Source organism: Ooceraea biroi, chromosome 7 (genome assembly GCF_003672135.1).
Source record: "Ooceraea biroi isolate clonal line C1 chromosome 7, Obir_v5.4, whole genome shotgun sequence".
Taxonomy (NCBI): domain Eukaryota; kingdom Metazoa; phylum Arthropoda; class Insecta; order Hymenoptera; family Formicidae; genus Ooceraea; species Ooceraea biroi.
The window spans coordinates 5,919,841-5,946,201 of record NC_039512.1 but is presented as its reverse complement, the minus strand read 5'-3'; the positions used below and the strand labels follow the sequence as shown (position 1 = coordinate 5,946,201).

General features: G+C 33.8%; 6 protein-coding genes and 1 non-coding gene across 15 annotated transcripts in view; 3 read left to right on the top strand and 4 right to left on the bottom strand.

Annotated features, from left to right (window-relative positions):
- LOC105282073 (von Hippel-Lindau disease tumor suppressor) overlaps nt 1-4,140 on the bottom strand; it is a 48,302-nt gene extending 44,162 nt beyond the window's left edge. For 2 of the 5 annotated variants that reach the window (XM_011343783.3, XM_011343784.3), the window contains exon 1: nt 3,806-4,056. Coding sequence is in view for 1 of the 5 variants with exons in the window: in XM_011343782.3 (XP_011342084.1) it covers nt 3,806-3,826 (21 nt within the window). In the remaining 4 variants the exon portion in view is untranslated. Of the gene's footprint in view, nt 1-3,805 lie in introns of all 5 variants that reach the window. The other 3 variants (XM_020032515.2, XM_020032516.2, XM_011343782.3) reach the window with 3 other exon arrangements.
- Trnay-gua lies at nt 2,963-3,058 on the bottom strand. Its single transcript has 2 exons — nt 3,022-3,058; nt 2,963-2,998 (listed from the first exon to the last, which is right to left on the bottom strand). It is a non-coding gene; the product is annotated as a tRNA-Tyr (tRNA).
- Nucleotides 4,141-5,731: 1,591 nt separating the features above from the next.
- LOC105282068 (60S ribosomal protein L24) lies at nt 5,732-7,436 on the top strand. Its single transcript, XM_011343777.3, has 5 exons — nt 5,732-5,845; nt 5,971-6,046; nt 6,209-6,294; nt 6,363-6,524; nt 7,168-7,436. The coding sequence occupies exons 1-5, from the start codon at nt 5,841-5,843 to the stop codon at nt 7,301-7,303; spliced, it is 465 nt and encodes a 154-aa protein (XP_011342079.1). The 5' UTR covers nt 5,732-5,840; the 3' UTR covers nt 7,304-7,436.
- On the bottom strand, nt 7,430-13,008 carry LOC105282065 (lambda-crystallin homolog). Of its 3 annotated transcripts, none has more exons than XM_011343771.2 (7): nt 12,890-13,008; nt 10,307-10,378; nt 9,090-9,277; nt 8,585-8,793; nt 8,087-8,244; nt 7,843-7,985; nt 7,430-7,743 (listed from the first exon to the last, which is right to left on the bottom strand). In XM_011343771.2, the coding sequence occupies exons 2-7, from the start codon at nt 10,342-10,344 to the stop codon at nt 7,523-7,525; spliced, it is 957 nt and encodes a 318-aa protein (XP_011342073.1). In that variant the 5' UTR covers nt 10,345-10,378; nt 12,890-13,008; the 3' UTR covers nt 7,430-7,522. The 3 variants fall into 3 exon arrangements, with proteins under 3 accessions (XP_011342073.1, XP_011342071.1, XP_011342072.1); XM_011343769.3 differs by lacking the exon at nt 12,890-13,008 and adding an exon at nt 12,705-12,835; XM_011343770.3 differs by lacking the exon at nt 12,890-13,008 and adding an exon at nt 12,650-12,759.
- LOC105282066 (nuclear factor NF-kappa-B p110 subunit) lies at nt 12,889-18,689 on the top strand. 2 transcript variants are annotated; one of them, XM_026971084.1, is made up of 18 exons: nt 12,889-13,026; nt 13,601-13,747; nt 13,908-14,062; nt 14,169-14,332; nt 14,418-14,556; nt 14,688-14,829; nt 15,498-15,602; nt 15,717-15,828; nt 15,917-16,044; nt 16,216-16,422; nt 16,559-16,632; nt 16,754-16,996; nt 17,075-17,198; nt 17,400-17,644; nt 17,729-17,878; nt 17,960-18,070; nt 18,145-18,393; nt 18,490-18,689. In XM_026971084.1, exons 1-18 carry the CDS (start codon nt 12,930-12,932, stop codon nt 18,589-18,591), a joined length of 2,694 nt encoding a protein of 897 aa, XP_026826885.1. In that variant the 5' UTR covers nt 12,889-12,929; the 3' UTR covers nt 18,592-18,689. The 2 variants fall into 2 exon arrangements, with proteins under 2 accessions (XP_026826885.1, XP_026826884.1); XM_026971083.1 differs by lacking the exon at nt 12,889-13,026 and adding an exon at nt 13,050-13,377.
- On the bottom strand, nt 18,634-24,574 carry LOC105282067 (FAD-dependent oxidoreductase domain-containing protein 1). 2 transcript variants are annotated; one of them, XM_026971088.1, is made up of 9 exons: nt 24,091-24,574; nt 23,888-24,023; nt 23,051-23,811; nt 20,621-20,931; nt 19,970-20,470; nt 19,634-19,779; nt 19,442-19,528; nt 19,170-19,323; nt 18,634-19,051 (listed from the first exon to the last, which is right to left on the bottom strand). In XM_026971088.1, the coding sequence occupies exons 1-9, from the start codon at nt 24,257-24,259 to the stop codon at nt 18,797-18,799; spliced, it is 2,520 nt and encodes an 839-aa protein (XP_026826889.1). In that variant the 5' UTR covers nt 24,260-24,574; the 3' UTR covers nt 18,634-18,796. The 2 variants fall into 2 exon arrangements, with proteins under 2 accessions (XP_026826889.1, XP_011342076.1); XM_011343774.3 differs by lacking the exons at nt 23,051-23,811; nt 23,888-24,023; nt 24,091-24,574 and adding an exon at nt 21,556-22,676 and having other exon boundaries at nt 20,621-20,929.
- Nucleotides 24,575-25,012: 438 nt separating this feature from the next.
- On the top strand, nt 25,013-26,129 carry LOC105282062 (NADH dehydrogenase [ubiquinone] 1 beta subcomplex subunit 9). The gene is made up of 2 exons (XM_011343765.3): nt 25,013-25,387; nt 25,700-26,129. Exons 1-2 carry the CDS (start codon nt 25,278-25,280, stop codon nt 26,028-26,030), a joined length of 441 nt encoding a protein of 146 aa, XP_011342067.1. The 5' UTR covers nt 25,013-25,277; the 3' UTR covers nt 26,031-26,129.
- Nucleotides 26,130-26,361: the final 232 nt, after the last annotated feature.

Here is a 26,361-nt window from a genome sequence, read left to right as displayed (position 1 = left end):
CCGGAATTTCGGTTGCGCCAATCAAATTATTCCGAGCGCAGCTTTTCGTCATTTGAATAACAATAAATAGGCACCTTTGTGAGAGCTCGAAATTGGAAGAGGAGGATCGACGCGGATGGCCGGAAGCGACCGGATGAGAGTATCGATGCCGCACGCGATGACGCGCCGGGACGCGCGGCGTCGCGCCGCGCCAGCAGGAAGCCGAACGCACTAATTGAATCGTTTTGTGTGTCGTTCATGCCGACACCGGGCGAATTTAACGGCCGATTACTCGCTACGCCGCTGAACAGGAACGTAATATCTCGTGCGTGCATACCGCGCGAATCGAATGATCGGCAGCAACGCTCGTTCTCGCCGTGCAACTCGTAAATTCGATCCTTTGTTTCGTCGCATCAAAGAAGAGGCAGGGTCATGCGCTCGTGAATTTAATCGGCCGTTCACCTGATATCTACCAGTGTTCTTTGTGTGCGGAAGTTTTTTAATTATTCATCGCGCGCGTTACCATTGAGCGCAATTGTGCTTGCTCTTGCCCAGAAAATTAATTTATTTCAGCTATATGACTTGAATTACACAATTGACCTTTATAATTCTCGCTGCAAACAATTATTGAGATCGTTAAAATTGTCAATGTTATGTTATGTTACAATGACACGTAGTTACTTGCACTTATACTATAAAATATTGATATTTAAATTTAGAATAAAAATATAAAAAATTTTAATTATTAAATTTTCTCTATTTTATTTTGAATTACTAACTTGGACATTTTATAACGCAAGATCTCTGTGTACGTAGTAAAGTCCAAAAGTTTCTGATCTAAGAGTATTAAAGAAGTAATAGAATTTGATATTTGACAGTTACATATTCTTTTTACATTTTTATATATCAATTATTCAATTATATTAAAATGTGAATTTTATTAGCTACCGATTATCCATTAATATTTTATCAATCATCAATGGATATCTAAAGTTTATAAGTATAAATTTTTAAAGTATATAAATATTTTATCTTATTTACATATTTTATATATTTATATCTTAATGCATTTTATATATTTTAATATCTTTTAGTAGAGAAAGAAATTATTTTTCGACAAGGACATTAACAACAAGAAATATCGATTGCTGCGTTATCATCTATGCGAAATGTCATCCAATAATATATAATGATAATACGCGCGAGATACTAGCAAATCTCTTTTCTCTCTCTCTTTCACATAAACGAAATAAACCAAACCGCTCTTGTATTACGCATGTTTGTATATATATATTATGGATACATGTGTCACATATGCTAGGCTTTGATACTATGTACGATTCGCTCTGTAAGCGTAACGATTAATTTGCGATGGACTGTCAATAAAGGACTATTACGTGGTATAACCAAATCAAACAAACGAATCGAACATCATTAAAATTTAAGTCATTGATGTGTCATTCGTAAGTTTGACAGTAACTATTGTAATATTTAATATTAATAAAATTAATTGTTCACCAATCATTTACTCACTCTTAAACTACTTTGTCACTGAGACTTCTCACATACATTATGATACGTATAAAATATTCTCAAAAATATATTGATGTGCGTGTGATATTATTTTCATATAATTACATGTTCAATATTCACAAAATACATACGACATATTTCAGACCGATTGAAACGCATTTTCGAAAGCATCATGCATGATCGAACGAACTTTATTTCCAGAGGTTTCTTCCATTATATTTTTCTTGGAGTTTCGAGGTTTCCGCAAGCAGACAATATATCGCAAATATTGAAAAGTGCAACAAACCACATAAAATACCGCGTTGCTTAAATAAATCGTTTCTCCTTTCTACCGCAATCTATCAGTGCACGTCAGCCATCGCACCTTCGTGCGCTGGATAATTTATTGCAGTGTGTATCGGGCCTCCAACAATATAACCGATCTGATGCGTGGCAGAATGCAGTGGCCGAAGCGCCAATAAATATGGATGGAGTAGTAATAAATTATGGCTGGAAAAGACGATTAGAACGAGCGGCTATAAATTACCATAGATATATCGTAAGCGCTAAGCGCCGTATTCGATTGTGCCTTTCGGTCCCCCATATGTCCGATAATCTGAATATTTTTTGGCCTTTAATCTACTTTATGAATTTCACCTGCGAATTTTCCTAGTTATATACGCACTTTAACTCGTTCGTTTAGTTTACGATATCCTTCGTATATCCTTGCACAAGATCGTAACTATTAATGGATACGGAACTCCAGAAGGTAATTTTGTTCTTAACGGTATATATTATATATTATCTATTTTTTTTTATTTTGAACATAGACACACATATATGCGCGGCAAGTTCCAAATATTATGTATTTTATTCTATTATTCCTACAGCAATAATTAAAATGATCTCTTATATACACGCTTGTTATGTGAAAAAGAAAAATTAATAACATCACATACAGCAAAATTCAAATGAACGTTTATACAATAAAATCCTTTCTGAAATGTTTTTTCGAAATTATTCAGTTTGCAATTTGGATTCTTTCCTAACAAAAACATAAATATTAACTCTTTGACCGCGGACCATCCAAAAGCAAAACGCTCGCTTCGTGCAGCTGAGTTGACAGTAATTGTGATATACGGAGTACTTTTGTGAGTCGCACAGGTAGTTTGTGAATTACATAATACTAGCCAAAACATATCCTCGATAATTTTAACAACGCAGATTGCTAAGATTATCTCTGTACCATTACTAAGAAAAAAATTTAATGTTGCAAACGCGCTGTTAATATCCAGCAAGCGATTACCATTGAGCGTTTATAAGCGCCAATCATACACAGCGAGCATTTTAATCGAAGACAATTAGCAATCGAAAGATTAGTAACAAATATATTCTAATAATATTCATAAAAAGAATAAAATGAGAATAAAAAATAAAAGCGTAGATAAAACTGCGGACAAAAAGAAAAAATTCCTTCGAGCCGGATTCGAACCAGCGACCTATGGATGTCTCTCTCAGGAATTTCACAAACTACAGTCCACCGCTCTACCAACTGAGCTATCGAAGGAGTTACAGATATCGCACGATTTAACCTTCAGGAACAATCGTTCACACATCTTTCGAATACTTTTCTCAACTTGTTTATATAACAATATGATACGTACAAGAAATAAATCTTGTGATACACCCGTTACACTATATATAAAGTGCGTTAAGATCCGTTTTGAATGCGATGTCATTGAGCGGCATGCAATAATTCAATGCCGAATTCTTAGGGCGTAATCGGATGCTGTGACATTGACATAAACACGCACATGCAACTTGCCTGCCTCTCACTTGCTCGCGGATCATGCATCTGTATTTCAATACACACACGTACGCACGCGCATACGTATCAATCACGTACATCAGCGACTTAACATTTTAAACATTTACCATTTAGATACGCGATAACATTGTGCAATGTAAAATATTTCGCACAAACATTCGCCGCAAGAGGCAATATACTTTAATATGATAGAAAATTAATTTAACATATCGAAATTAAAAACTACCGAATTTTCGTGTCTCGAAAATTATGCGTATGTATTCTGTGACTCCCATGCACAGCTGATGCGAGTCGCGACAGGTAAAGTTAGGTGACGAATCTGGACAACCGCATCGACCGTTTCATATGTATAAATAAAAAATACGCCGCACGTCAATCATTATCGCGAATCGCTAGAAAATGCATCTCGTGAGTGCAGCGGCGAATCAGATCGCTGTCGCACGCTGCATGAACTTGTAACTAAATTTACTTGGAAAAATAACTTACCGAAGACAGTCCTATGTTCATTCGATCGTCGCTTCGCGACCGCTCGTTATCGAGAAGACAGGAATCTTCTGCCCTTCTGGAGCTTAGTCATCACATTGCGTTGCGCCTGTCGGATACACGTTACCACTGTCACAGTTCACTTTCTTCGTTATTCACGCATTTCACAGTGCGACATCAAAACCCGCGGATCGCATTGAATAACAATCCCTTCTCACGCGCAAAATGGTGGACTGCTAGGTCACGACGTCACGTAGCTACGGTTAGATTTCGCGCAAAAGATACACGCAGTGACATCTATTGAAAGATATACGAACACAGAAGTAATGTCTGAAACTTCTACTGTCGATAAAGTGATATTAACAAGATTTATTATTATTACCTAAACATTATGTAATACACAAAATTGTTTATATTTTTAAAACGATAGAGTTTTCGATTATATGTTTACTAAGAAAAGTTTTACTCAATATTGTATTATCAATTATATAAACACCGATCGCACGATAAGAAACAAAAGTGTCCTGAATTTGTTGCTCTCGAAATATCCACGTTTAGAATTTGATGCTTGCGATCTCAGTTTACTCGATAGCGGAGAACACTCAGCTGCACAGATACAGAAGGAAACTATAAGAAGAAAAGGTTCGTAGCTTAAATTTCGTTCTGAAACATTTTAAGAATTTGTTGCTCTCGAAATATCCAACTTCGAATTTGTTGCTTGCAAAATCAGTTTAACCAATAGCGGAAAACAATTAGCGGGCAAGGTTACTAAGTTCTGAGGTCTAAACTTTTTTTCTTTTTCCGAGGAGTTCTGTGCTATTTATATTGTTAATTGGCATATTGCCTAGAGTTCTTGATGATTTAAAATTCGTTAAAACAATAAATGAAAAAGTTCTAGCCATTAAAATTTTTTCTTTTCCGAGGAGTTCTGTACTATTTATATTGTTATTTGGCATATTGCCTAGAGTTCTCGATGATTTAAACTTCGTTAAATCAATAAATTAAACAGTTCTAGCTATTTAAATTTTTTCTTTTCCGAGGAGTTCAGGGCCGAAATTCTGTAACTTCGATATCGATCATTTTCGGTATCGTTAACTAGCGACAACCTATGAGAGCTACGCTTTTCTCCAAGGTTGTCCTTGCCATTGGCTATCGCTAGTTAACGATATTAAAAATTATCGATAACGAGTTGCAGAATCCCGGCCCAGGGCACGTATTATGGTACATACTGTTCGGAAACGATTCCGATCGGAATGATTCCGTTTTTTCCACATTTGTCCCTTTCTTCCCTGGGGGTCTATTACGTATCTCTTCACGGAGTGAAAATGCGAAAAGTGAGCAAATTCACTAAGTGTTGACCAATTAAATTATAAATATTCTAGTAAATTTGCTCATTTTTCACATTTTCACTCCGTGAAGAGATACGTAATAGACCCCCTGTTCTTCTCTTTCTTTTTCTAGGGAAAAATGTGGGGAAAACGGAATCATTCCGATCGGAATCGTTTCCGAACAGTATCATAATACGTGCCCTGTGCTATTTATATTGTTAATTGGCATATTGCCTAGAGTTCTCGATGATTTAAAATTCGTTAAATCAATAAATGAAAAAGTTCTGGCCCAAAAATTTTTAAAGACTGTCTCTAGTTCTGGCATCACTGATTGGGCCTGGTACCAGAGAGAAGCTTGAGAGCGGTTACGCTCGCGTTTTAACTGTAACGCTCAAACGTGGACATATGCGTTCCACTTGACGCTCCCAACGCTCGCGGCGTCATTCTATCTTTATTCAATATTCAGTGAGCAATAAAGACAGAATCACTTCAATCACTTCAATGTCCACGTTTGAGGCGTTACAGTTAAAACGCGAGCGTGACCGCTCTCAGGCTTCTCTCTGCTGGTACACACTGATTGTGTGCTGCAGTGTGTACTAGACCTAAAGGTACCTCCCCACCATTGAAAGTCACATCGTTTCCGGAACCCGGACCTGTAAGACCGTGGTGTCGGCCATTTTTCTAAGTGTTCGTTTTCGCGTCATACCAAGATGAAGTGAGTCGGTATTTTTACATGAAATTATCCAATATTCACGATGCAATCTCGTTGTGTTTGCAGCAAATACGTATTGCATCGTGCGAGCATAATGTGTGTGATTAATTTATAATTAATATTTGCAGGATCGGTCTTTGCGCGTACAGCGGATACAAAATATATCCGGGCCATGGCAAGACCATGGTTAAAGTTGACGGAAAAGTGAGTACTGCATCGGAGCAACAATTGCGAGGGAATCAATTATAATTTTTCCAGTTCTCGATTATTGCGACATATCGCAAAAATGCAAGAAAAAAATTTCGCATATACTTATATTATTTGTCACTGCACATGGTGAACATAACCTAAATTTCAATATTTTAGACTTTTACCTTCCTCAACTCGAAGTGCGAGTCTGCACATTTGATGAAGCGTAATCCCCGAAAGGTGACATGGACCGTCCTGTACAGGTATATAAATATATTTTGTTCTGACAAAATAATTTTTTGACTGAGATTCACAAGAATGTATCTCGCAGACGGAAACACAAGAAGGGACAGGAGGAGGAACAGACCAAGAAGAGGACAAGGCGCACTCAGAAGTTCCAGCGTGCCATTGTGGGTGCCTCTCTCACAGATATTATGGCTAAGCGTAATATGAAGCCAGAGATTCGCAAAGCCCAGAGAGAACAAGCAATCAAGTATGTATTCTTTTCATTATCTAGTTTTCTCATTATTATAAAAAAACATTATTTGCTGAAAGAAGCTTAGAAGGAATAGTAAAATCAAGTATAAAACATATTTTACTGAATTTTTTGGTTATAACAAACATCAATTGCTAATACATTACTGTATGAGAATAAGAGTCGCAAGTATATAGTATACAGTAGGCAGAATTCGGATAGATTTTATTTTATTATATCATGCAATTTGTTTTTATATTTTGTTTCGATATTATTTCGGTTTAGTGATTCATTAATAACAGTTATTATTTTTATAGTATTTTAGTAATTGATAAATAACAGTTATCGCTATTTAACAGATTAGATATTTCTGTACAATCTAGCAAGAGCAAAAATTTTTACATAGACAATTTTGCGAATGGCCACAAGAGTGGCCATTCTTAACAAAAGAATTGAAGATAAATCAAATACATATAGACATCTGTTCCTCTGTCGAAGCTTTCTATGCTATGTCAGATTTCAGAGTGTCTTAGAATAAGAGCGAGCTGCTTCACCCAGAATTGTATTTGCCATTACATTGTCTGGCTTTGCGGGTTCATACAATCACCATAATAATATGTCATCTAATGTGACGTTGCTTAATTGGTACATTTATTTACAGGGCTGCAAAGGAACAGAAGAGAGCAGCTAAGGCGACGAAGAAGGCTGTTGCTCCTGCCAAAGCAAAACAAGTTGCGAAACAGAAAGCTGCTAAAGTGACACAAAAATCCGCACCACGAGTTGGAGGAAAACGCTAAATTTTATAACTAAATAAAATAGAAAATAATTACAATTTGACTTGAAGTTTTTAGATAAATCAATCTCCACTGATATGTTTAGTTTCATAGTACAAAATATTTTTCCGAGTAAATTAGACAAAACTGTTATACACAAGTATGAGTTTTATTGTTATATACAAGAACATACAAATCTATAAGTTTTAGATTTGCAGTAGTAGTGCGGCATGTGCATTCTTTTTATTGCTTGATTTCATCAAGTTCTTTCTTAAGTATGGATAATTTCGTCAATGCAGTGTCTCGCCATGCACGTCGTTCCTGCAATTTATCTAGTGGACACATCTCGTTCAACTCGTTGCTGATTTTCTCCGCCATCTCTCCCTCGAATTTCGGTACTGGCCCGAGCGTCATGCTTACATCATAAATCGTCTTCTTGTACGTCTCGCAATATTTTTTCATTCCTGTTAAATAATATATGGCAACGTGAATTATGGATTATGGATTCCAGTGATGCAGGCAAATCAAGAATGTATTTTGCACTTTAATAGCTAGTGGCTCACCTGCGGCATTCAGGTGTGCTGCTTCAAAAGCACCAAGGAAAGCGTAGCGCATTCCGAGACCCTCGCTCATTACTGCATCAATGTCTTTCGCACTCAGTACTCCGTCACTTACCAATCTCCAGGCTTCGTTTAAAATTGCGTATCTGTCAGAATAATTTTTTAGATGCTGGATGTCAGAAGATACAAGTAAGCGATGATTGCCTACAAATAATTTTATGTTGCAACGATATGTGATAATACGTACTGTATTCTGTTAAGCGCGAAACCATCAATCTCTCTGCTGAAGACAACAGGTTTCTGGCCAATTTCAGTCATTATAGTCTTCGTCTTTTCGGGAATGTCAGATCGCGTCCATGGAGCCGGCACTACTTCTACGAGCGGCACATAATAAGGTGGATTCACCTGTGTGTGTTTCATCCAATAATTAGAATTGAATCATTAGGATGTTAACAGGTAAATATTTGTTATATCTATCAGAAAAATTATTCCTTATATAGTTGAAAAAAATTGGGTTTCCCAATCATTTAAAATATTATATAAAACATAAATATAATAAATAAGATAAAAGATATCTTTTACGTAATGTGTAATATAATAATTATAATATGAATTTGTGAGTAAATAATTTTTGTACATAAGCATTAATTTTTCTTAAAGATTTATTGTAGATATTTTTCATGTCATTTGTATGTATGTATATAATATATAATAATACTATAATAATAATCATAAGAATATTTACAGGATGGGAGACAATGATTTGTTCACGGTGTTTCATCTTTTCGCTGAAAAGAGACGGACGGAATGTGGACGTCGAGGAGGATAAGATCACTTTATCGTCCACGACTTTATCGAGATCGTTATAAAGTTTTACTTTCAATGCAAGATTTTCTGGCACGCATTCCTGAACCAGTTTTGCTCCCTTCACCGTTTCTGCTAGATCGGACGATCCTATAATCAAATCCTCGTGCGATTAAATTTGCGAATTTAAATATATCATCTAGAACATTATGTTTTACCGTCTGAAGAGTGAGAGATCGTTTAATTTAAATTAATACTTAAAGAAATTAATAAATTATAATATATATTTAAACAAATTTAAATGAATAACTAAATTGTTCTTGACATATAACTATTATGATTTTATCGTGATCATTCACATGTGATTTTATCGTTTCATTCGCATTACGCAAATAAGACTATTAATAATAACAAATCAAGAGATAAGAAGATAAAAATAAATATACCTTTTATCAGTTGATACTGTTGGTCTGCCGTCAATGTACCACGAAGAAGACCGCTGGTTTCCAGACTTTTCAATTGCTGATGAATATCCTGTAACGCATTCTTAATTTGGTCCTGTGCGATATCATAAATGGTCACTTGATATCCTACACTAGCAAAGAGCATAGCCCAGCTACGTCCGATTAAGCCACTGAAATAAAAATGTTAGGATAAAACGAATTAGATGATAAAACCGAACATTTTACGTAAAATGATGTATATGAAAAAATTCTTGGTTTTAATTAATTTCCACTCTCGAGTTGCTACTGATATTTATCTCTCCTATCATTATCGGTATTCTTTAAATTTCAAAATTTACCGATAACGATAGAAGAAATAAATATCAATAATATATTATATATTAATGTTTGTATGTGTAGTAGCAAAACACGTCATTTTATCACATGTTTTAACGTTCTTCACATTATCTTATCTTTTCACGAGTATGAGTTGCTGAAAAATGCAGTTATAACTTAACAATTTTGCTCTTACTCTTTTCGTAATAGACTGTTATTTGACAATTTATCGATAACGATTAGAAAAAAGATAGATAACTCGATATGACATAACTAATTAATAAAATGATAAAATATTTCATATTAATATCAGATTTAAATGTAATTAAAATTGGCTACTTTTATAAAACACATAACTAATAATTAATTAAATTATATATAGTTGAACAAGTTGTAAAATATTCAGTCTTGTATAATTCGTTTTAATTATTAGTATTTTATTATTATTTTTCATTTTTCTCCATATTCTGACTGAAATGCACATTATGACGAGCAAAACTATTACTGTTTTCTTCTTTAAGCTAACGATTTATGTGAAGGTAGATATTTCACGATTGTTCAAGGGAATACAAAGTCGATGATAACTAAACTTTTTTAAACAATTTAAAGAAAAGTTAAAGAACGAAAATTAGAAAAAAATTGATTCTTCAAGCTCAGAAAGGAATACATTTTCTCCAAATAATTTTACCGTCAATTTAAGGTAAATAAATATTGTATAACAACAACGATATGCACGATACTTGAATATATTATAATTGTTCAGTACTGCTCAACATTACTCGTGCAAATTTCATTGTTAATAATATAAAGAAAAATTAATTAATTGTTAAGACGAGTGTCGTCATATTACATGACGTCAAATTACATTATTAATACATAATTACCTGCCAACGATTCCAATTTTTTCATTTTTAGTCGACATTGTTACCGAATTGATCAGTCGAAACCGCCGTAAACTGTGAAGAAGATATTCGTGGTAAACCAACAAGTCGTAACGAGCGAGATTTTCACACTCACTGCGGCGATTAACAAATAGCACTTATATATATATATACATCAATCCCCTCCACATCAACCAAGTATGTACATACATATCGCCAAGCTAGTGCGTGCGTGCGTGCATGTATGTGTGTGTGTGTGTATATATATATATATCAAAGAGCCTGTATAGCACCCGTGAATAATATCTTGAAACGTTACTATCTTCTTACAACGCGAATTGCAACATGGCTTTGGCGAGCGGCTGAAAATGAAGTAATAAACAACAGACATAAATCATAAATAAGAAATAAAGGATAACAATTGCAACAATGTAATTTATAAAAGATAAAAGTTAATTGTATTATCGAGCGTAGAAAGCGTCAGGTTTAATATTTATTTCTAATCTAATATTATATATTGAAAGTATATATATTGAGTGTGGATATATTCAGTATAAATAATATATTGAGTATCTTAAAAGTATTATTTAATAGAAACTTAATAGAAAAAATTTTATTTAACGTGTGTGCTTGTGATTACGATTTACAATACCAAATTGATTCTAGGACTCAATATGAAAACAAACTGGAGCTTTAATGCTAAAATGATATGTCAATGTAGCATCAAAATTGCAGTTTTGATGTTATATATTGACATCATTTTAATATCAAAAGTGCAATTCATTTTCACTGGATTTGTTGACATTATATTGAGTACAATTTTCATTGATCAATCTTATCTTATATTACTTTATATTTCATATTTAAAAATATTAAAATTTGATTCTCTTGCTATATTTTGATGAAATATTTTGATCAGTTAGTAAAGTGACGCCACAATACGGCACTTTAATGACGTACGTATTGTGGCGTCACTTTGCTGTAATGACATGTCTGTACGTGTCTATATAATGACTTAATTGCTTATGAATGCATAATTTCAAGTGACGTATGTAGCAGATATGTACTTCAGTATTAATTTCAATATAAGATAGGTAAATGGGAGGCGTGAATGTGTACGTTTTATATAACAAATTTGTTTGATCAGTTTTGTTGCAAAAATTGGTCGGGTTTTTGTATATATCGTATATATTTTGTATATATATCTATTAATGAGAATAAATTTAAAGAGTATAAAGAATATGTTCATTAATATTGTGAAAATAATTAATACATGTAAAGGTGAACCAAACATGATTCATATGACATACTTTCACTTGGAAGATAAACGGTAAATAATGACGAACTTGGAAAATTCTCAATGCCTACACATTTGTCTCTCATATTACACTTATATTTCTCTTAAATGTATAATTTATACATCTTTATATACATCGTTTCCCGTTTCACGTAATAATTAGTAGAATATTTGTATGCTTTTAAGCAATGTGAAATATTATTGACTACGGTAATTTTTAAAAATCTATTATTACACATTTTGGCATCCCATAAGTAATGTCAAGAAATATATTACTTATGAGATGATTTAATAATTTATGCAGAAACCAAAATGAAATAAAAACAGAAAAGAAAAAGAGAAACAAAAAGCATTGCTGCTATTTTACAAAAGACCAGATATCAGTGAAAAAGAAGAAAAGCATTTCACCGTTATTGCGAGTTTCAGTAAACTCTGAATAATCTTCTAAAAGCGCATATATCTTGGAGCTCGCTAGCGTTTATCTTTCTACATGAAATCTCAAGTCTAGTCTAACAAAAAATACGCTTGAAAAGTGGTTCAAGATAGCAGAAGATAGCAAAGGTATCAAAAAATTGCAATTGAGTCATTCACGGAACATAAGAAAAACAGATATATGGGTGCAGGTAATTCTCGTTTTCCGAATTCCCGTTTTATGAATTTTCATCTTTACGAATTTTTCTCGAAATAAAATTTTTTTTTTAATTCGCGCAAAAGTCATTAAAAAAGGCTTAAACCTAAATTTTCTAAATAAAGTCTTTTTATTATTTCTTAATATCATCATACTTTTTTTCTGTCTTGTGAACAACTTAATTGATTATATGTTATATAATAACATTATTTCTATGGGATATAATTCTCGCTGTACGAAGTCTCGCTTTACGATTGAGCGATCGTCAGGAACCAATTAATTCGTAAAGGTGAGAACTACCTGTACATAAAACCGTAAACATGAAGAATCTCTGAACGCAATCTGACAGGGTCGTATGACAACGGATACGTCCCTAGCTACGGAAAACCCGTACGTATCGCGATGATTGGTTGATATGTACTGTGCGTTCCCGGGGAAGACCCGTGACAGTCATCAAGGTTACAAAGTTGACGTACTCCGGAATTAGAGGCAGTTGATTATCCGCAGTTGGTGAGTAATGTTTTATTGCGACGCGCCGGAACGTTATCAACGAGACTCAAGTGTGTCACCATTTGCGCCTAACCCTGCCTAACGTTGCCCTGCCGATCGCGAATTGCTCGAACTGCGCGCAGTATATCCAATTTTCGCTTCTCGTGTGCACCTTTTAAATTCAGAATCAGCGAAGAAACTGAACCGCCGAGATGCCGGATGCGTTCGAGAATTATAATGTGGCGATACGGAGCATGTTGACGGCCAACGCTGTCGCGGACGCCGAGGAATCGTACTACCCGTTCACTGGTAATACGCGATGCTTCGCGCATCAGTGGTCGCGTGTGTTTTATTCGACGCATAACAAATCGCGAACATTGATGTTTGGCTGTGTTCGGGAAGCTCACTATCAGCGCTAAAACTCTATAGTCATGTCACGTATACTATAGATTTTCAGCGCTACATAGCGCTAATAGCGTCTCCCCGACACAGCCAACACTATGCGTTTCGATTGTTGCCATATTTACTATGCGCTGATAACTGAAATACACGAAATGTCAATTTCGAATAACTGCTTTATAATTGATTTATCGATTGATCGTTTGTCATGTATCTTGTCATGTGAGAGCGCGTGCGCTCTCTCTCTCTCTCTCTCTAATAGTAATTATTTACACGTAATGGTCTTAAAATGATTCTAATGTAATAGTTTTTTTTTCATAAAAGATATTTATTTTTTAAGATACTTTCCAAGTATCTTTGGATACAGTATTGTTATAAGTGTCTGCTATAGGAGGAATGTAACATTTGTATTCTACATATGTAACTAATTTGTATTCGATAATATTATTCCAACAATAACATTGAGTACGTCTCTAACTTCTAGATTTGGCACCAATAAGTAATGCAAGTGGCCTAAGCCCCTACAGTTCTGGATCACAAGGAAACATAAGTGTCACGTCACCTATGTCAATATCATCATCATCACCTATGCACGTCATGGACGATTATATTAATCTAAACAATGCTTCAGGTATATACCTTAATTCAAAGATCCTTTTTATCTAAGATTATATTTTGTTAGTTTGCTGAACTGTCCTATTTAAGTTACAAATGTATAATTTCCTGTATTTAATTCTAATAGTAATCATTCTAGATGAAAATTATTAATCTTTTTCTGTTTATCTTATTAGTCACAATACTTGGTGAACCATACATTAATATCTTGGTGCAACCGATGGAGAAATTTAGATTTAGATACATATCTGAGATGGTGGGAACTCATGGGAGCTTGCTTGGTGCATCAACTAGTCGTAGACGCAATAAAAATAATGTGCCCACGGTTCAAGTAAGTGCACCAGATATTATGTAAACGAATTTTTTAAGAGATTGAAGTGCAATTTATATGGATAAACCTGCAATCGTAATATTATTATCGTTACTTGTATTTTCAGTTGTGTAACTTTCCTGAAAGAGCAGTAATACGATGCTTGTTGGTTACAACTGACGAAGATCATAGGATACCACACGCTCACAGGTTGGTGAGACGAGTGGGAACTGATGATGTGGACGATCCTCACGATATAGAAGTTTCGTCGAATAATGATTTTACAGCCGAGTATGTTTGCTTTCTATTTCGTACTATTCCAAGTGTATTCTGTGTTTCCTTGAACCAATTATACCAATATGCGTTTCTGCTTTAGATTCAACAGTATGGGTATAATACATACCGCGAGGAAAAACGTGAAAGACGAATTAGTACGGAAATTGCGTGCGGAAATTCTAGAAGAGCGCAGACGTTTAAATATAAACGCCACTCTTAGCGTCCGCGATGAAGCACAGGTATATTTTAGCATCGTTTATCATTACAAAAATAAACTCACATAAACTCAATTAAATTTATACTTTCATATTCAAACAAATGAATAAGAGATTAAATATATAAGGTCTTTAATAAGTATGTTTCATTACAGATTAAAGCTGATGCAGAGCAGTATCAGAAATGTATAAATCTAAATAGCGTCGCTCTTTGTTTTCAAGGATTTATCAAGGATCAATATGGTATTACAAGACCGATCACAGCACCAGTTTATAGTAATCCAATCAATAATCTGAGTAAGTTCAAGAATGTTGTTTAAATATTAAATCTTAAAATATACAAAAAAAACTCCTTTAAGTCGCCAGTGAAATTAATACTTAATGAGATCTTCTTTATCTACGACCATAACTGGTAAGATCGCACAACTTTTCGACTCGTAATTAAAAACGCAAACGAATGACACGAAGAACTTGCCGTGTATGCACGACACTGTCCTTAGATATAGGTAACAGAGGTCTTATACTGTTGTTAGTGTTTTGATGTGCCATATGGTATTTGTCTCTTGGACGAACAGTTTCTTGGTACGGATTGTGTGTCGATGTCATGAGTACCGTTTGCCATTTTTAATTTGATAAGATGTCATTTCTTACTAGTAAATTATTGATTGTAAACAGGTTATTTCTTTTGTTTTTATACAAATTGTAATTGTTTCTTGTTTTAGAAAATATTTTAGACCTCTTATTTTTGCACTTGATAAGGACTTGAATTACCAGTCGAAACGTTGTGCAATTTATGTAATCTTGCCAGTTATGATCGTAAATGAAGAAGATCTCATTAAGTTAAATCTTAAAAAATATTCTGAAAGTTTTATATTAAAATACTTTGGGGTCGTTTATCCTGTATACAGCTACTAAAATAAAATGTTTACAATTATTAAAAAGTTTTAATATTGATATTTTTATAGAAAGCGCTTTAACAGGAGAGCTTAAAATATGCAGAATTGACAAGTACACTAGTAGTTGCGAAGGTGGAGAAGAAGTTTTTATACTTGTAGAAAAAGTTTCCAAAAGTAAGTGTATGTTATTAATGTTTTGCAGCATTTGAACAAGTCTTATATTTATAGTAAAGTGTATATGTGTAGATAAAATATTTTATAATAATAATGTATAATATTATATTGCAGAAAATATAAAAATAAAATTTTTTGAACTAAATGACGACGATATTGAAGTCTGGGCCGATTACGGCCGTTTCTCAGAATTGGATGTTCATCATCAATACGCCATGGTATTTCGGTGTGTGTCATATTGTACATAAGTAATATCAAATGTGTTATATATTCTTTCATAATACATAAGATTGATGATGTTATGTGTTTTCTAGAACTCCACCATATAAGGATTTAAATATTACTACTCCGAGAGAGGTCTTTATACAGTTGGAACGACCATCGGATTCAGATTGCTCAGAACCGATCAAATTCACATATAAACCTACTGATCGAATAATAGGTAAATTAATAATACTAAATCTTATTCTCAATATAATATTAATTAATTCTGTTTATTATTATTATTAATATAGCAAGTTATTATATTTCTACTTATTTTATTTATTCTATTTATCCATCTATGGTTCTTCGCCTTTTTCGGATAATCTTTTTCACAGTTTTGTAATTCCAGGCAGAAAGAGGACGCGTGTCTCTCATTCGAATAGCGCAGAATTAGCACAAGCCGCTTTCAATCAGGATAGTCTATCAATGAATGTACCATTAACGAACATGCCTTCAAATGAAAGTATCGAAATGTTTAAAGAAATAACAAGAATATTAGATGATGGATGCTCTTCTAGTGAATTTCGAAAGTGTGTTGCAGATATGGACGTAGGTTGTAAGTATACATATCAAAAATTCAAATTATATGTAAGAATTTTTACTGATTAAAACGCACATTTAGAAGAATTGTTATATGTTACTTAACATATATAAAATGTATTATATTACTCGATATACATTAAATCTTACAGTTTTAGAACCTTACGCCAACCTGGTAGAGAAAACTAAGGAGAATTTAACTTATGACGGAGCGTCGAGCAAAAAGGTAAGTGATAATTCCAATAATTTACAAGTAATATTAATTTCCAATTCGTGAGTTTTTTTAAACGACTTCGTAATTGCCATTTATATGTCATTATCATATACTAAAGTTTATTTTTTTGTAGGATGCTGAATCATTTGCTAAAAACATTGTTATTGATATATTGAATAACATTAAAAAGAAACCGACTGATGCGAAGAATATTATAATGAATCTGCTCAAAGACAGAACAATCTACGGAGATTCACCGCTTCATTGTGCACTCCGATTTGGCCAGAAAGATACCGTAAAACGTATTTTAATGCTCATGAGTACTTTAAATACTGACGCTCGAGATCTGACAAACATCCCAAATACCTCTGGAAAGGTGAATTTTCCTCGATATTAGTATATTTCGTTTTAGAATTATGAGAATTATGTTAATATATTAACATTGTGTTTGTAGACTCCATTGCATTATGCTGTTTTACAAAACCAACCAGAAATTACGAAGGCATTGCTCATGCTTTGTGCAAATCCAAATATAGCAGATCATTCTGGACAAATGCCATTACATACAGCTGCGAATTGTATGTATTAATGACGAAAATATTTGCAAATAATTACATACTTTTAAGCGGACTGTAGGAAATGGAAATTTATCAAGATACTAGTTGTTACGAGTCAAAGATAACAGTTGTAATACAATACATATTAATAATATGTATAATAATTAATAATATCAGTATCTAATTGTGCAGCCATAATTTTATATAATAATACAATTTCAGGTCCAGAAGCGGGAATGAACGTTGATGTCTTATTGAGTGAAAAAAAAACCAATATTGAGGCGCATACGGATTTGGGATGGACACCGTTGCAGTTAGCTGCCGAAGCAGGCTCGTATCACGCAATGCGCTCGCTCATTGAAGCGGGTGCAGAAGTAAATAACACCGAAATGTCATACGGACGAACTGCTTTGCACATAGCGGTCGAAGGAGGTCACAGAGATATAGTTGAGTTTCTATTAAAAAATGTAAGGTCGAATTTGATTAAAGATGCGTTTTTTTCCCATATAAAATATATATTCCACATATTTTAATAATCATCATTTTTGCAGACGATAATAGATGTAAATAAGAAGAATTTTAGTGGAAATACAGCGTTACACAATGCAGTGGTTACGCAAGGGGCAAAAGCGAAAGAAATATGTGCTCTTTTACTGAAATATGGCGCCGACCCATATATAAAGAATCATAATCGACCAGATGTAAAAGATTTACTTATAAATCTTGTAATGCATTCAAACAATGTTTCATCACACATATGTGATTATGCTTTTCTGTGACAGGTTGAGGAAACTCAAGTACAAAATATAAAGACCGAAGCACATTCGGAAGATGACAATATGGAGGAATGCGCTGGAGAATCATCTTTTGATCTAGCCTCAAATAAGCTGGATGTAAGGGAAAGCATACTTTTTTTAATAAAATATACATGTATTTGGCAATGATATAAATTTTTGTTTCATTGCAGATCTTGCAGCTCATCTCTGGTCAAGGCGATGTGTCAGAGAAAAGAGGGTTTGTATGTAAAGAAGAAAATATTGTTGATACAGAGAAAGTTTGGATGGACGCGGATCAGGAAAAGCAATTAGCGACTATCCTAGATGAAACAAAAGGATGGAAGAAACTGGCCGATCACTTGAACTTTGATTACTTACTTAAGACCTTTGAACGAAATTCGTTCAGTTCTCCAGCATTACTTCTTTTAAATTATATTGCGGTAGGATTTGTGTTACTTCGTATCGAAATATGTTTCACATAATTTCGTGTTTTGATAAAATAAATAATTAAATGATTTATTCCTATCTCTTCACAGGTACAAACCCATATATCTCTCGGTGAACTACAAAGTATACTGCAGAACATGGGCGAAGAATACGCTGCCACGTATCTGCAGCAAGTTTTATCATTTAATTGAGTGCACGAGCTAGGAATAGAAAATAAACCGTTATTTTATATAATTGATGAAGTCCTGAATGTATTGCGATTGTACGTTAAAAACTATATTTTTTATATTTTAGATGTGACACATTTTCTTATTTGTAAATGAAAATTTATAATAGCACAATTGTATTTACAAATATATATAATATATATTCAAACGCTAAAAACCGCTAAAGCACCTAAAAGATATTAGCTTCTCTTATGGGCTCCGATGTCAGAAATCTTTTGAAACTTAATTTGCTCAAATCTATACTTATATAATGACCGTTTAAAAGTAATTCTGCTATTGCACGTCCCACCGCGGGTGCCTTTTGAATACCATGACCGCTGAAACCAGTCGCCATTAATAAGTTGTTGTGATAAGGATGTCGCCCAATGATACCATTTTCGTCGAAAGTATTGTACTCGTAATATCCAGCCCATGAAGATTTCACCTGGTAAAAATAATAATTAAAGCATTGTCATAGAGAAAAGTCTATAGAAACTCTTATAGTTTATATAAAATTATTTATATCTTTTACATATTCAACTGATAATACGAAGCGTACGTACTTTCAAGTTTTCAAACGCCGGTATTCTGTGAGCGAGTGCAGGCCACACTTTATTGTCGAAAAATTCATGATCGACATCCAAGTTGTTCACCGATGGTTCCTCGTGCAGTTCTGGTGTCCTCCCACAGACGTAATTACCTGCCAGACCCTCTCGCCTAAAAGTTATATGAATTTTATTCCTTAATCTTCTTCTTTTATGCACTTTTCTTTATATCTTAAAACTGCTCTAACATAAGAATACTAATATAAGAATATTACATCTCAAACTCATACCTAAAATATGTACCACTAGTGTCGATCGTTAGAGGAGTGTTTAAACCAGGTCCATTAGGAGAATGGATACAATATACGTATCTTTTTCTGTAAGAAGATTTCGGTATCTTTTTTGTATTCTCTTTCAATATTAATAAATAGGAAGGAGCAAATAGGACTCACAAATAATTCTTTAACTGTTAATACAATTACCTGGGTACCACTGGTAAAGGTACCGATAATGTATCTTTACCCGTTCCAATATTAGCCATTTCAGCTACATCGCCACTAAATGCTCCTGCAGCAATAACAACTGCAGAAAACTGTATTGAGTGTATCTCACCATCATCTGTTTCTATCTGTTTAAGGCAAAACAGATTTATCTCTTTATTATTGAAGATTGTACTAAATATTATATAAATTGGATTAAGCTCGAATTAACTTGAAAACTTGTGAACAAGTTGTGGAATCGATCATCATGATTTGATCAAATTAGAACTGTATCTGCTACATAAATATCGTATATCTTACAAAAATATATGTACTTACGACTGCATTAGTTAATCTTTGGCAAGGATTTATCTCGTCATCATAAGCTCCTGGAATATTTGTATATTGAAAAGCCTTAACTTCAGCATTGATATATTTTGCACCTAAATAAGTGGCCTTGTTTTTCAAGGCACATAACAAGGACCATGGATCAAACCATCCTTCCTTTTCTAGCCCGAGACAACCTGCCGCGATTCCGTCAGTGTTTAACCATGGAAATGTCCGTTTTAGCTTCTCCGCATTCATAATTATATTTTTTGCTCCAAGAGAATTCTGCAGCTTAGAGTTTTGTATTAAAGTTTCAACGCCTGCTTCGGACGATAATACCAAGTAGCCATATGGATGAAAACCTATATCAATCGGTGGCTCTCCAGGGATACTCAAATGTTCGTTAATATTTCGCACGAATTCTGCACCATACACTGACATCTGAATATTCTCTTCGAGGGAGAATTGTTGGCGTAGCCCACCTACTGAAAGAGTTGTAGAAGCTTTGGCATACTGAAAAAATCAACATTACTTTTTTCATAATTAACTGATTCATAATCATCAGTATAGAAAAATTAAAAAAGATATCCCTTGTTACACAATACTTTTATGTTATAAAGAGATATATATTTATTAAAAGATAAATATAGATTACTCTCTTACCGTAGGATCTTTTTCAACTACAACAACATTGAATTCTTCCCTGTAGAATTTCTGCCTTAGCCAATACGCTATCGAACTGCCTATTGCTCCACCGCCAATAATGAGTACATCGCACTCACGAGGAATTACCTTACGATTATCTTTCCATATATTTGCATAATTTGAAGGCTCTCTTTTCAGTGATAGCAATTCTTTAAATGATTTCCAATCGCGCTTAAACGCTTTCAACATCTCTTTTGTTCGATTATTAGTATCTACAAATTCTTTATACTTCTTGTTATCTTCATCGTCCTTTTTTATTTCCGAGCTCTGTAAATGTAATTCAATATAATGTAAATGCGATTTAATACTTTTGGATATACTCCTTAGAATTGTTTCCTTAATTTTTTCCCCAAGAATACTAGAGTATATAAATATATTTGTTTTGCTTCAGATATGAAAAAACAATGTGAAAAAATTATTGTATGTGATAATATTTAAATAGTAACATTATAAAAGCTTACAAATGCGAATAGTAAATAATGGATTCAATGTCTACACAATTATGCAATAATTACATTATTGTCATAAATGATAGATATTACATACATACACATCTATTTCAGAAGGAAACAAAGATTCAACTGCGAGAAATGAACAATTTTAATCAAGCTTTCAATTTATGATGAATTAGATGCGCAAATTAATTCGGTACTTTTTACAAAGAAATTGAGTCTTATTTACTTTCTTCTTCTTGAAAGGAGATTCGTCAGTTGCCCGATAGATGAGGAAAAATAATTAAAAAATGATAGCGAATATTTCAAAGATTGGCATGTTAGGTTTTGTAAAAAAAGGCTGAATTTCTACAAGAAAGCACCGAATTAATTTGTGCATCTAATATAAAGTGTGGTATTCCTAACCTATATATTTATCATACCAAATAACGTATAAAATACCTCTTTTCTGAATGAATTTGCAAATTGAACCGCCGAGTATTGCTTCAACAATTCTCCGTGTTTTTTTCCACGTGTTAAATGACGCAACATCTTCGTCAATTCTTGACTGTTAACAGAATTATCACTTATGTTAGCTTTCCCGTAGACAGACAATATATATCAGAGTTTATCAGCAATAAAACAGAAAGAATTTATCAGTGACAAGTGGAACTGATTTTTCTGTAAGAAATTGTTAGACTTATTAACAGAGATTATAGCCGATTCAGAAGCATCGGCATCGAACGTGCATGCATTAAATAAATTAAATTTGGATCCTTCCGGCAGAGTGGCTAACTTGACATATTAGAAAAAGACACTGTTCTGCAATTTCGTTGAGCAATTAGTGTTTACTCATATAAAATGAGGCAAGAAACGATGTGGAAACGATGTACAATCATCTTGTGTAGATAAGTATTAATTACCCAGAAACTCGGAAATAAGTTGATTTAGAGATAAATTAAGTGCCATACCTGGACGTTTCTTGCCTCAAGAGTTGCCTGTATACATATATACATATATCAGTTGTTACAAATTACATGTGGCGCAAAAACAGTTTTTGATAAATGGTTTTTTTAAATTACTTTATTAATAATAATACAAAACATAAAATACATATATTAAACTTTATAAGATAACAACTTTACACATAATAGCACATATTTATAACAAAATTATATGCCTAAATATTAAATAATATGTGATTGCATAAAATTTATTAATTTAACTTTAATTAATTCTGCTTCAGTATAATAATCTGTTAGTATTCTGAACTTTGTTTAAAATTGTGTTGAAAACTATCTAATGAGACTTGTGCAATAATGCAAGTCATTGTTTACTAGATAAACTAATAATCAGTATACATTGCAATCGTTATCAAGATTTTTATTCAATTATTATCGAGACGTCACCATTTTTCTAGATAATTGTATTTGTAATTCCATTTTACTGGCTTTATTCCATGTGATGATTTCTCTCAGGCTACTAACAATTTTTATACAACAATGTATGTACATTTTCTTTATAAAAATAATGTAATATTTTCTAGCTACTGCAACTTATAGATAAGATATAAATATATAGACTTATACAGTTTATTATATATAAATATATTTAATACAGGAAAAACAATTTTTTCTTTTATGATAAAAGTACAAATTTTCATAAGATTTTTATATAATTTTATATTCTTATATAAATTGTTGCTAAGAAAAACAAAAAAACAATTAAATAATTAAAATGAGTTTTTAATAACTTCAGCAATAAATGTACTACATGAAAATGCAATATTCTATATGAACATGTGACAATGCAATCTGTAAATTTCTAATTCATTAAAATACGTTCGGTTCGTACAAAATGAAGAATTACATTTTTTTGCCTGATCCAATAATATTATTTATTACTGTACAGCAAGATAAGCAAGTTTAACGAGAACCGATTAATCAGGCTTTCCCATTTTGGTTATCTATCATATCGCAAGGTATCAATACTAGCTTGGGTATCATACCAGGTGGTGCTATGAACTGTTGAGTACTCTGCGGCATATTTTGGCCGGAATACTGTACTTCCGCCTCTGTAACAATTTTGCAGATGTTCATCTTAATGTCCGCCTGCGCCTTCGGTGGCAATTTTTTCACCGTTTGCGCCATGCTGTCGAAAAATAACTCTATACTGCTCTTACTCTCGGGTGCCAAATAAACTTGTTCGAAATTGCCGTCACTGTCTTTTACATTACTCGATCCCTTTGTGGATTGAGTGTCAGATGCCGAGCTTGTTATAAAAATTTGATCAGCCATTGTTTTAGTATCAAGCGCACTTGCATTACTAGTCGTCAAAGGGCTTTTTATTGCATTGTAAGAACTTGACGCTTTCGAAGAGGGCGAATGATCGGTCTTCATTCGTTTCGGGCGTATCTTTCGATATTTCGACTGTATTTGTTGAATATAACTATCAATATTTTGCTGTGCATGCTCCTGCTCAGACTCTACATGGCTGATTAATTGCGTATTATTGTCTAGTGTTTCTATCATCGTTTCGGGTTCTAAAACGGGATCGGCCGTTGTTTCTTCGAGAATTTCCAAATATTCACTGTAATCCTCATCATTTCGATCTTCTAACTGTTCTAATAAGCCTTCGGAGCTTATTCCACCTGCATTTATATCTTGTATGTATTCCTTGGTCAGTTCTGCACATTGCGGTTGATAGTCCACTTCATACCTGCCAAAATATCCTTCGTCAGAGGAATGAGATTCAATTAAATTACCTCAAACGAGTGCTTTAAGAGATGTCTTACGGGAATTTTAAGAAGCTCAAGTGGTCCTCGAAGATCCATTTCTTTCTTCTGACACCCTCGTCTGTTTTATTCTTATACTTCAGAATACGACAGTAAGTATCCCTGAGGTTCTTCCACTTCAATCTGACCCATGTCGCTGCAATATAAGTAACATTGAATTACAAATTAAAATAGAAAACGTTTGACCACTTGTACAGACATACAGTCCAGTCCAAGTTCATCCGAGATGCGTTTCCAGACTTTCTGTTTGAATTCTTGCAGCTTCACCGACAATCCCTTCACTTCAGTGCAATAGAGTACCGGGTGCTGTTTGATCGCCTCTATAATCTTCAATGAAATTTGATGAGAATCAGGCGGCATCATCGGTGTCATCTCGCGCAAATCACACGCCAACACCGGCGTATAACCTGCAAAGTAAAATCAAAATCGTTCTCACTGATAAATCCACGCGGCATTCCGAACGTCGTTTGCGTCTCGTCTATCAGCCGTGCTATGATGGCATTCATATTCCCGCCGTCGCTCATCGACATGATTAAAGTCCGATGCGGCGACGACGCGATATTCCGCGTGAAAATTCGTCTAATGTCGAGCTGGACTCGCGCTGCGCTTCGATGTGCGTGCGTCATTACGGCGTGTTTGCGCACATGTGAGCGTAATGTCGCTCAGTATGGATCAGACGTGAAAATCGCCGATAGTATACAAGCTGGAGTGGTACCTCGCAAATCAGCGAAAATCGTTCAGCGATTAAAGGAAGCCGACCAGTCAACGATCAACCAGTAGACAATCTTGTTGTAGCGACGACGTGATTGAGTTCGCTCCGTTCGCTCGTTAGTCGCGTACTTCCGTCGCGATCTCGCTCTTCCGGCGCGTCGATTTAATTCCGTCCGCCTATCGAAATGTCGCGCGCATTTCTTCCTTGTTTTTGCTCTTTGTTCGCAGAATCTGTTCTCCCTTTTGATCGTATTACGTCATGGCAAATTAATCTGGTACAACTATAAAGACATTACGGAGAAGAAAAGAGAACTATAAATTTATATAATTACATAAAATATATAACTTATATAATATATAATTATATAAATAATATTTATGTAGTTATACAAAAAAACTAAAAAACAGGCCTATATATATGTATATAGGTATGTTATTTTAACCGCGCTCTTTCACTTGACCTACTATATATATATAATATATATATTTGGGTCCGTGCATAAGTTCCTGGAACTATAGACGGCGCCAAAATTCTCTATACGTAGTGTCTCTGTACGGTTCACTAATTTAGGTCTGGAAGACATCTTGTTATTTCGAATAATTTGTGGTTCAACACATTCACATAATTACGTAGTAGTATATCTCCGAGAAAAACTGAAAATATTTTTAACGAAGTACGATGGCGAAAATTCCATCTGAGCTTATATCGCATAAGCAAAAAGTGTGTAGTCTGTACAAGCGTGCTGTACGTGGGTTGTGGGATTATCATCACGACATCGACAAGTTCAGGTATGTCATCTGATAGTAGTGGTCATGTGTTTTTCTGTATAGCTGTATATTTTTTACATCTAAAATGGAATACAAAATATATATGATGTGTGTGTGTGTGTGTGTGTGTAAATAAAATAAAACAATAATGATTGTAATTTTGAGTTCTGAAGAAGAATAGCAGAAATTACAGCAGAAAAGAGTACCTTGCGGGTTATAATTAAGCAAAGAAAGCTAATTCAGAAAAAGAGGATGATTGTAATTTCTAAGAAAAGTTTCTTAGCAATATTAACATAAATTAAACCGACGCTAATATAGTTATTTCTTTTATAGGATCGAAGCAGTGCTAATGAGAGAACGCTTTGATAAGAATAAAAATATAAAGGATTTACGCCAAGCGAAAGCATTGCTACTGGAAGGAGAAGAAGAATACTTTAATAGATCACATCCTGTACCATTTAAGTTTGCCAAATCAATCGGAGGAAGCGCATATGGACGAGAAGCTCATATTCCAGATTCGGTCATGGATTATTGGCATCCCTTGGAGAAGGCTTGTTACCCAAAATACTTTGCGCGTCGTGAACAAATGAAAAACGAGTACATTGAGTGGTACTTTAAAACGTATCCAGAAGAAAAAGAAAAACAGAAAATCAGTGATCAGTAAGCATACTAGTAAAATATATATATTCATGTTGTATCAACATAAGTTGTAGCTATGTATATATAAAATATGTATAATACAATATCTATTAATACAAAAATCATGTGTGTGTGTGTGTGTGTATATGTATATATATATATATATGCAAATTGATACTGATCCTCTACCCTGGAAAAGTATTATTTAATTAATAAATAACGGAAAAACTGCTAATAAAGTAATAGAAAATTAAGAATAGGATAGAGCAATCATATAATTCTACTGTTTTCTATAACGTTATAAAGAAATATTAATAGAAGAGTTTCATAAGTGCACCAAGAAAATATTTTGCAAA

Bases quoted from the DNA above. Each gene is read 5' to 3' on its own strand.
- LOC105282066 (XM_026971083.1), top strand. From the start codon at position 13,218: ATGCGTTTCGATTGTTGCCATATTTACTATGCGCTGATAACTGAAATA. The intron at 14,557-14,687 runs GTATATTTTAGC...GTTTCATTACAG, and splicing joins GCGTCCGCGATGAAGCACAG to ATTAAAGCTGATGCAGAGCA. The intron at 15,829-15,916 runs GTGTGTGTCATA...TGTGTTTTCTAG, and splicing joins CAATACGCCATGGTATTTCG to AACTCCACCATATAAGGATT.
- LOC105282068 (XM_011343777.3), top strand. The intron at 6,295-6,362 runs GTATATAAATAT...TGTATCTCGCAG, and splicing joins ACATGGACCGTCCTGTACAG to ACGGAAACACAAGAAGGGAC. The intron at 6,525-7,167 runs GTATGTATTCTT...ATTTATTTACAG, and splicing joins CAGAGAGAACAAGCAATCAA to GGCTGCAAAGGAACAGAAGA.
- LOC105282067 (XM_026971088.1), bottom strand. From the start codon at position 24,259: ATGACACCGATGATGCCGCCTGATTCTCATCAAATTTCATTGAAGATT. The intron at 20,932-23,050 runs ATGGGAAAGCCT...AATTACATTTAC, and splicing joins CGATATGATAGATAACCAAA to AGAGCTCGGAAATAAAAAAG. The intron at 19,052-19,169 runs GTACGTACGCTT...TATTTTTACCAG, and splicing joins CGGCGTTTGAAAACTTGAAA to GTGAAATCTTCATGGGCTGG.
- LOC105282062 (XM_011343765.3), top strand. From the start codon at position 25,278: ATGGCGAAAATTCCATCTGAGCTTATATCGCATAAGCAAAAAGTGTGT. The intron at 25,388-25,699 runs GTATGTCATCTG...TTTCTTTTATAG, and splicing joins CACGACATCGACAAGTTCAG to GATCGAAGCAGTGCTAATGA.
- LOC105282065 (XM_011343771.2), bottom strand. From the start codon at position 10,344: ATGTCGACTAAAAATGAAAAAATTGGAATCGTTGGCAG. The intron at 8,794-9,089 runs GTATATTTATTT...ATTTGATTATAG, and splicing joins ACAGTATCAACTGATAAAAG to GATCGTCCGATCTAGCAGAA. The intron at 7,986-8,086 runs GTACGTATTATC...TTATTCTGACAG, and splicing joins TTCGCGCTTAACAGAATACA to ATACGCAATTTTAAACGAAG.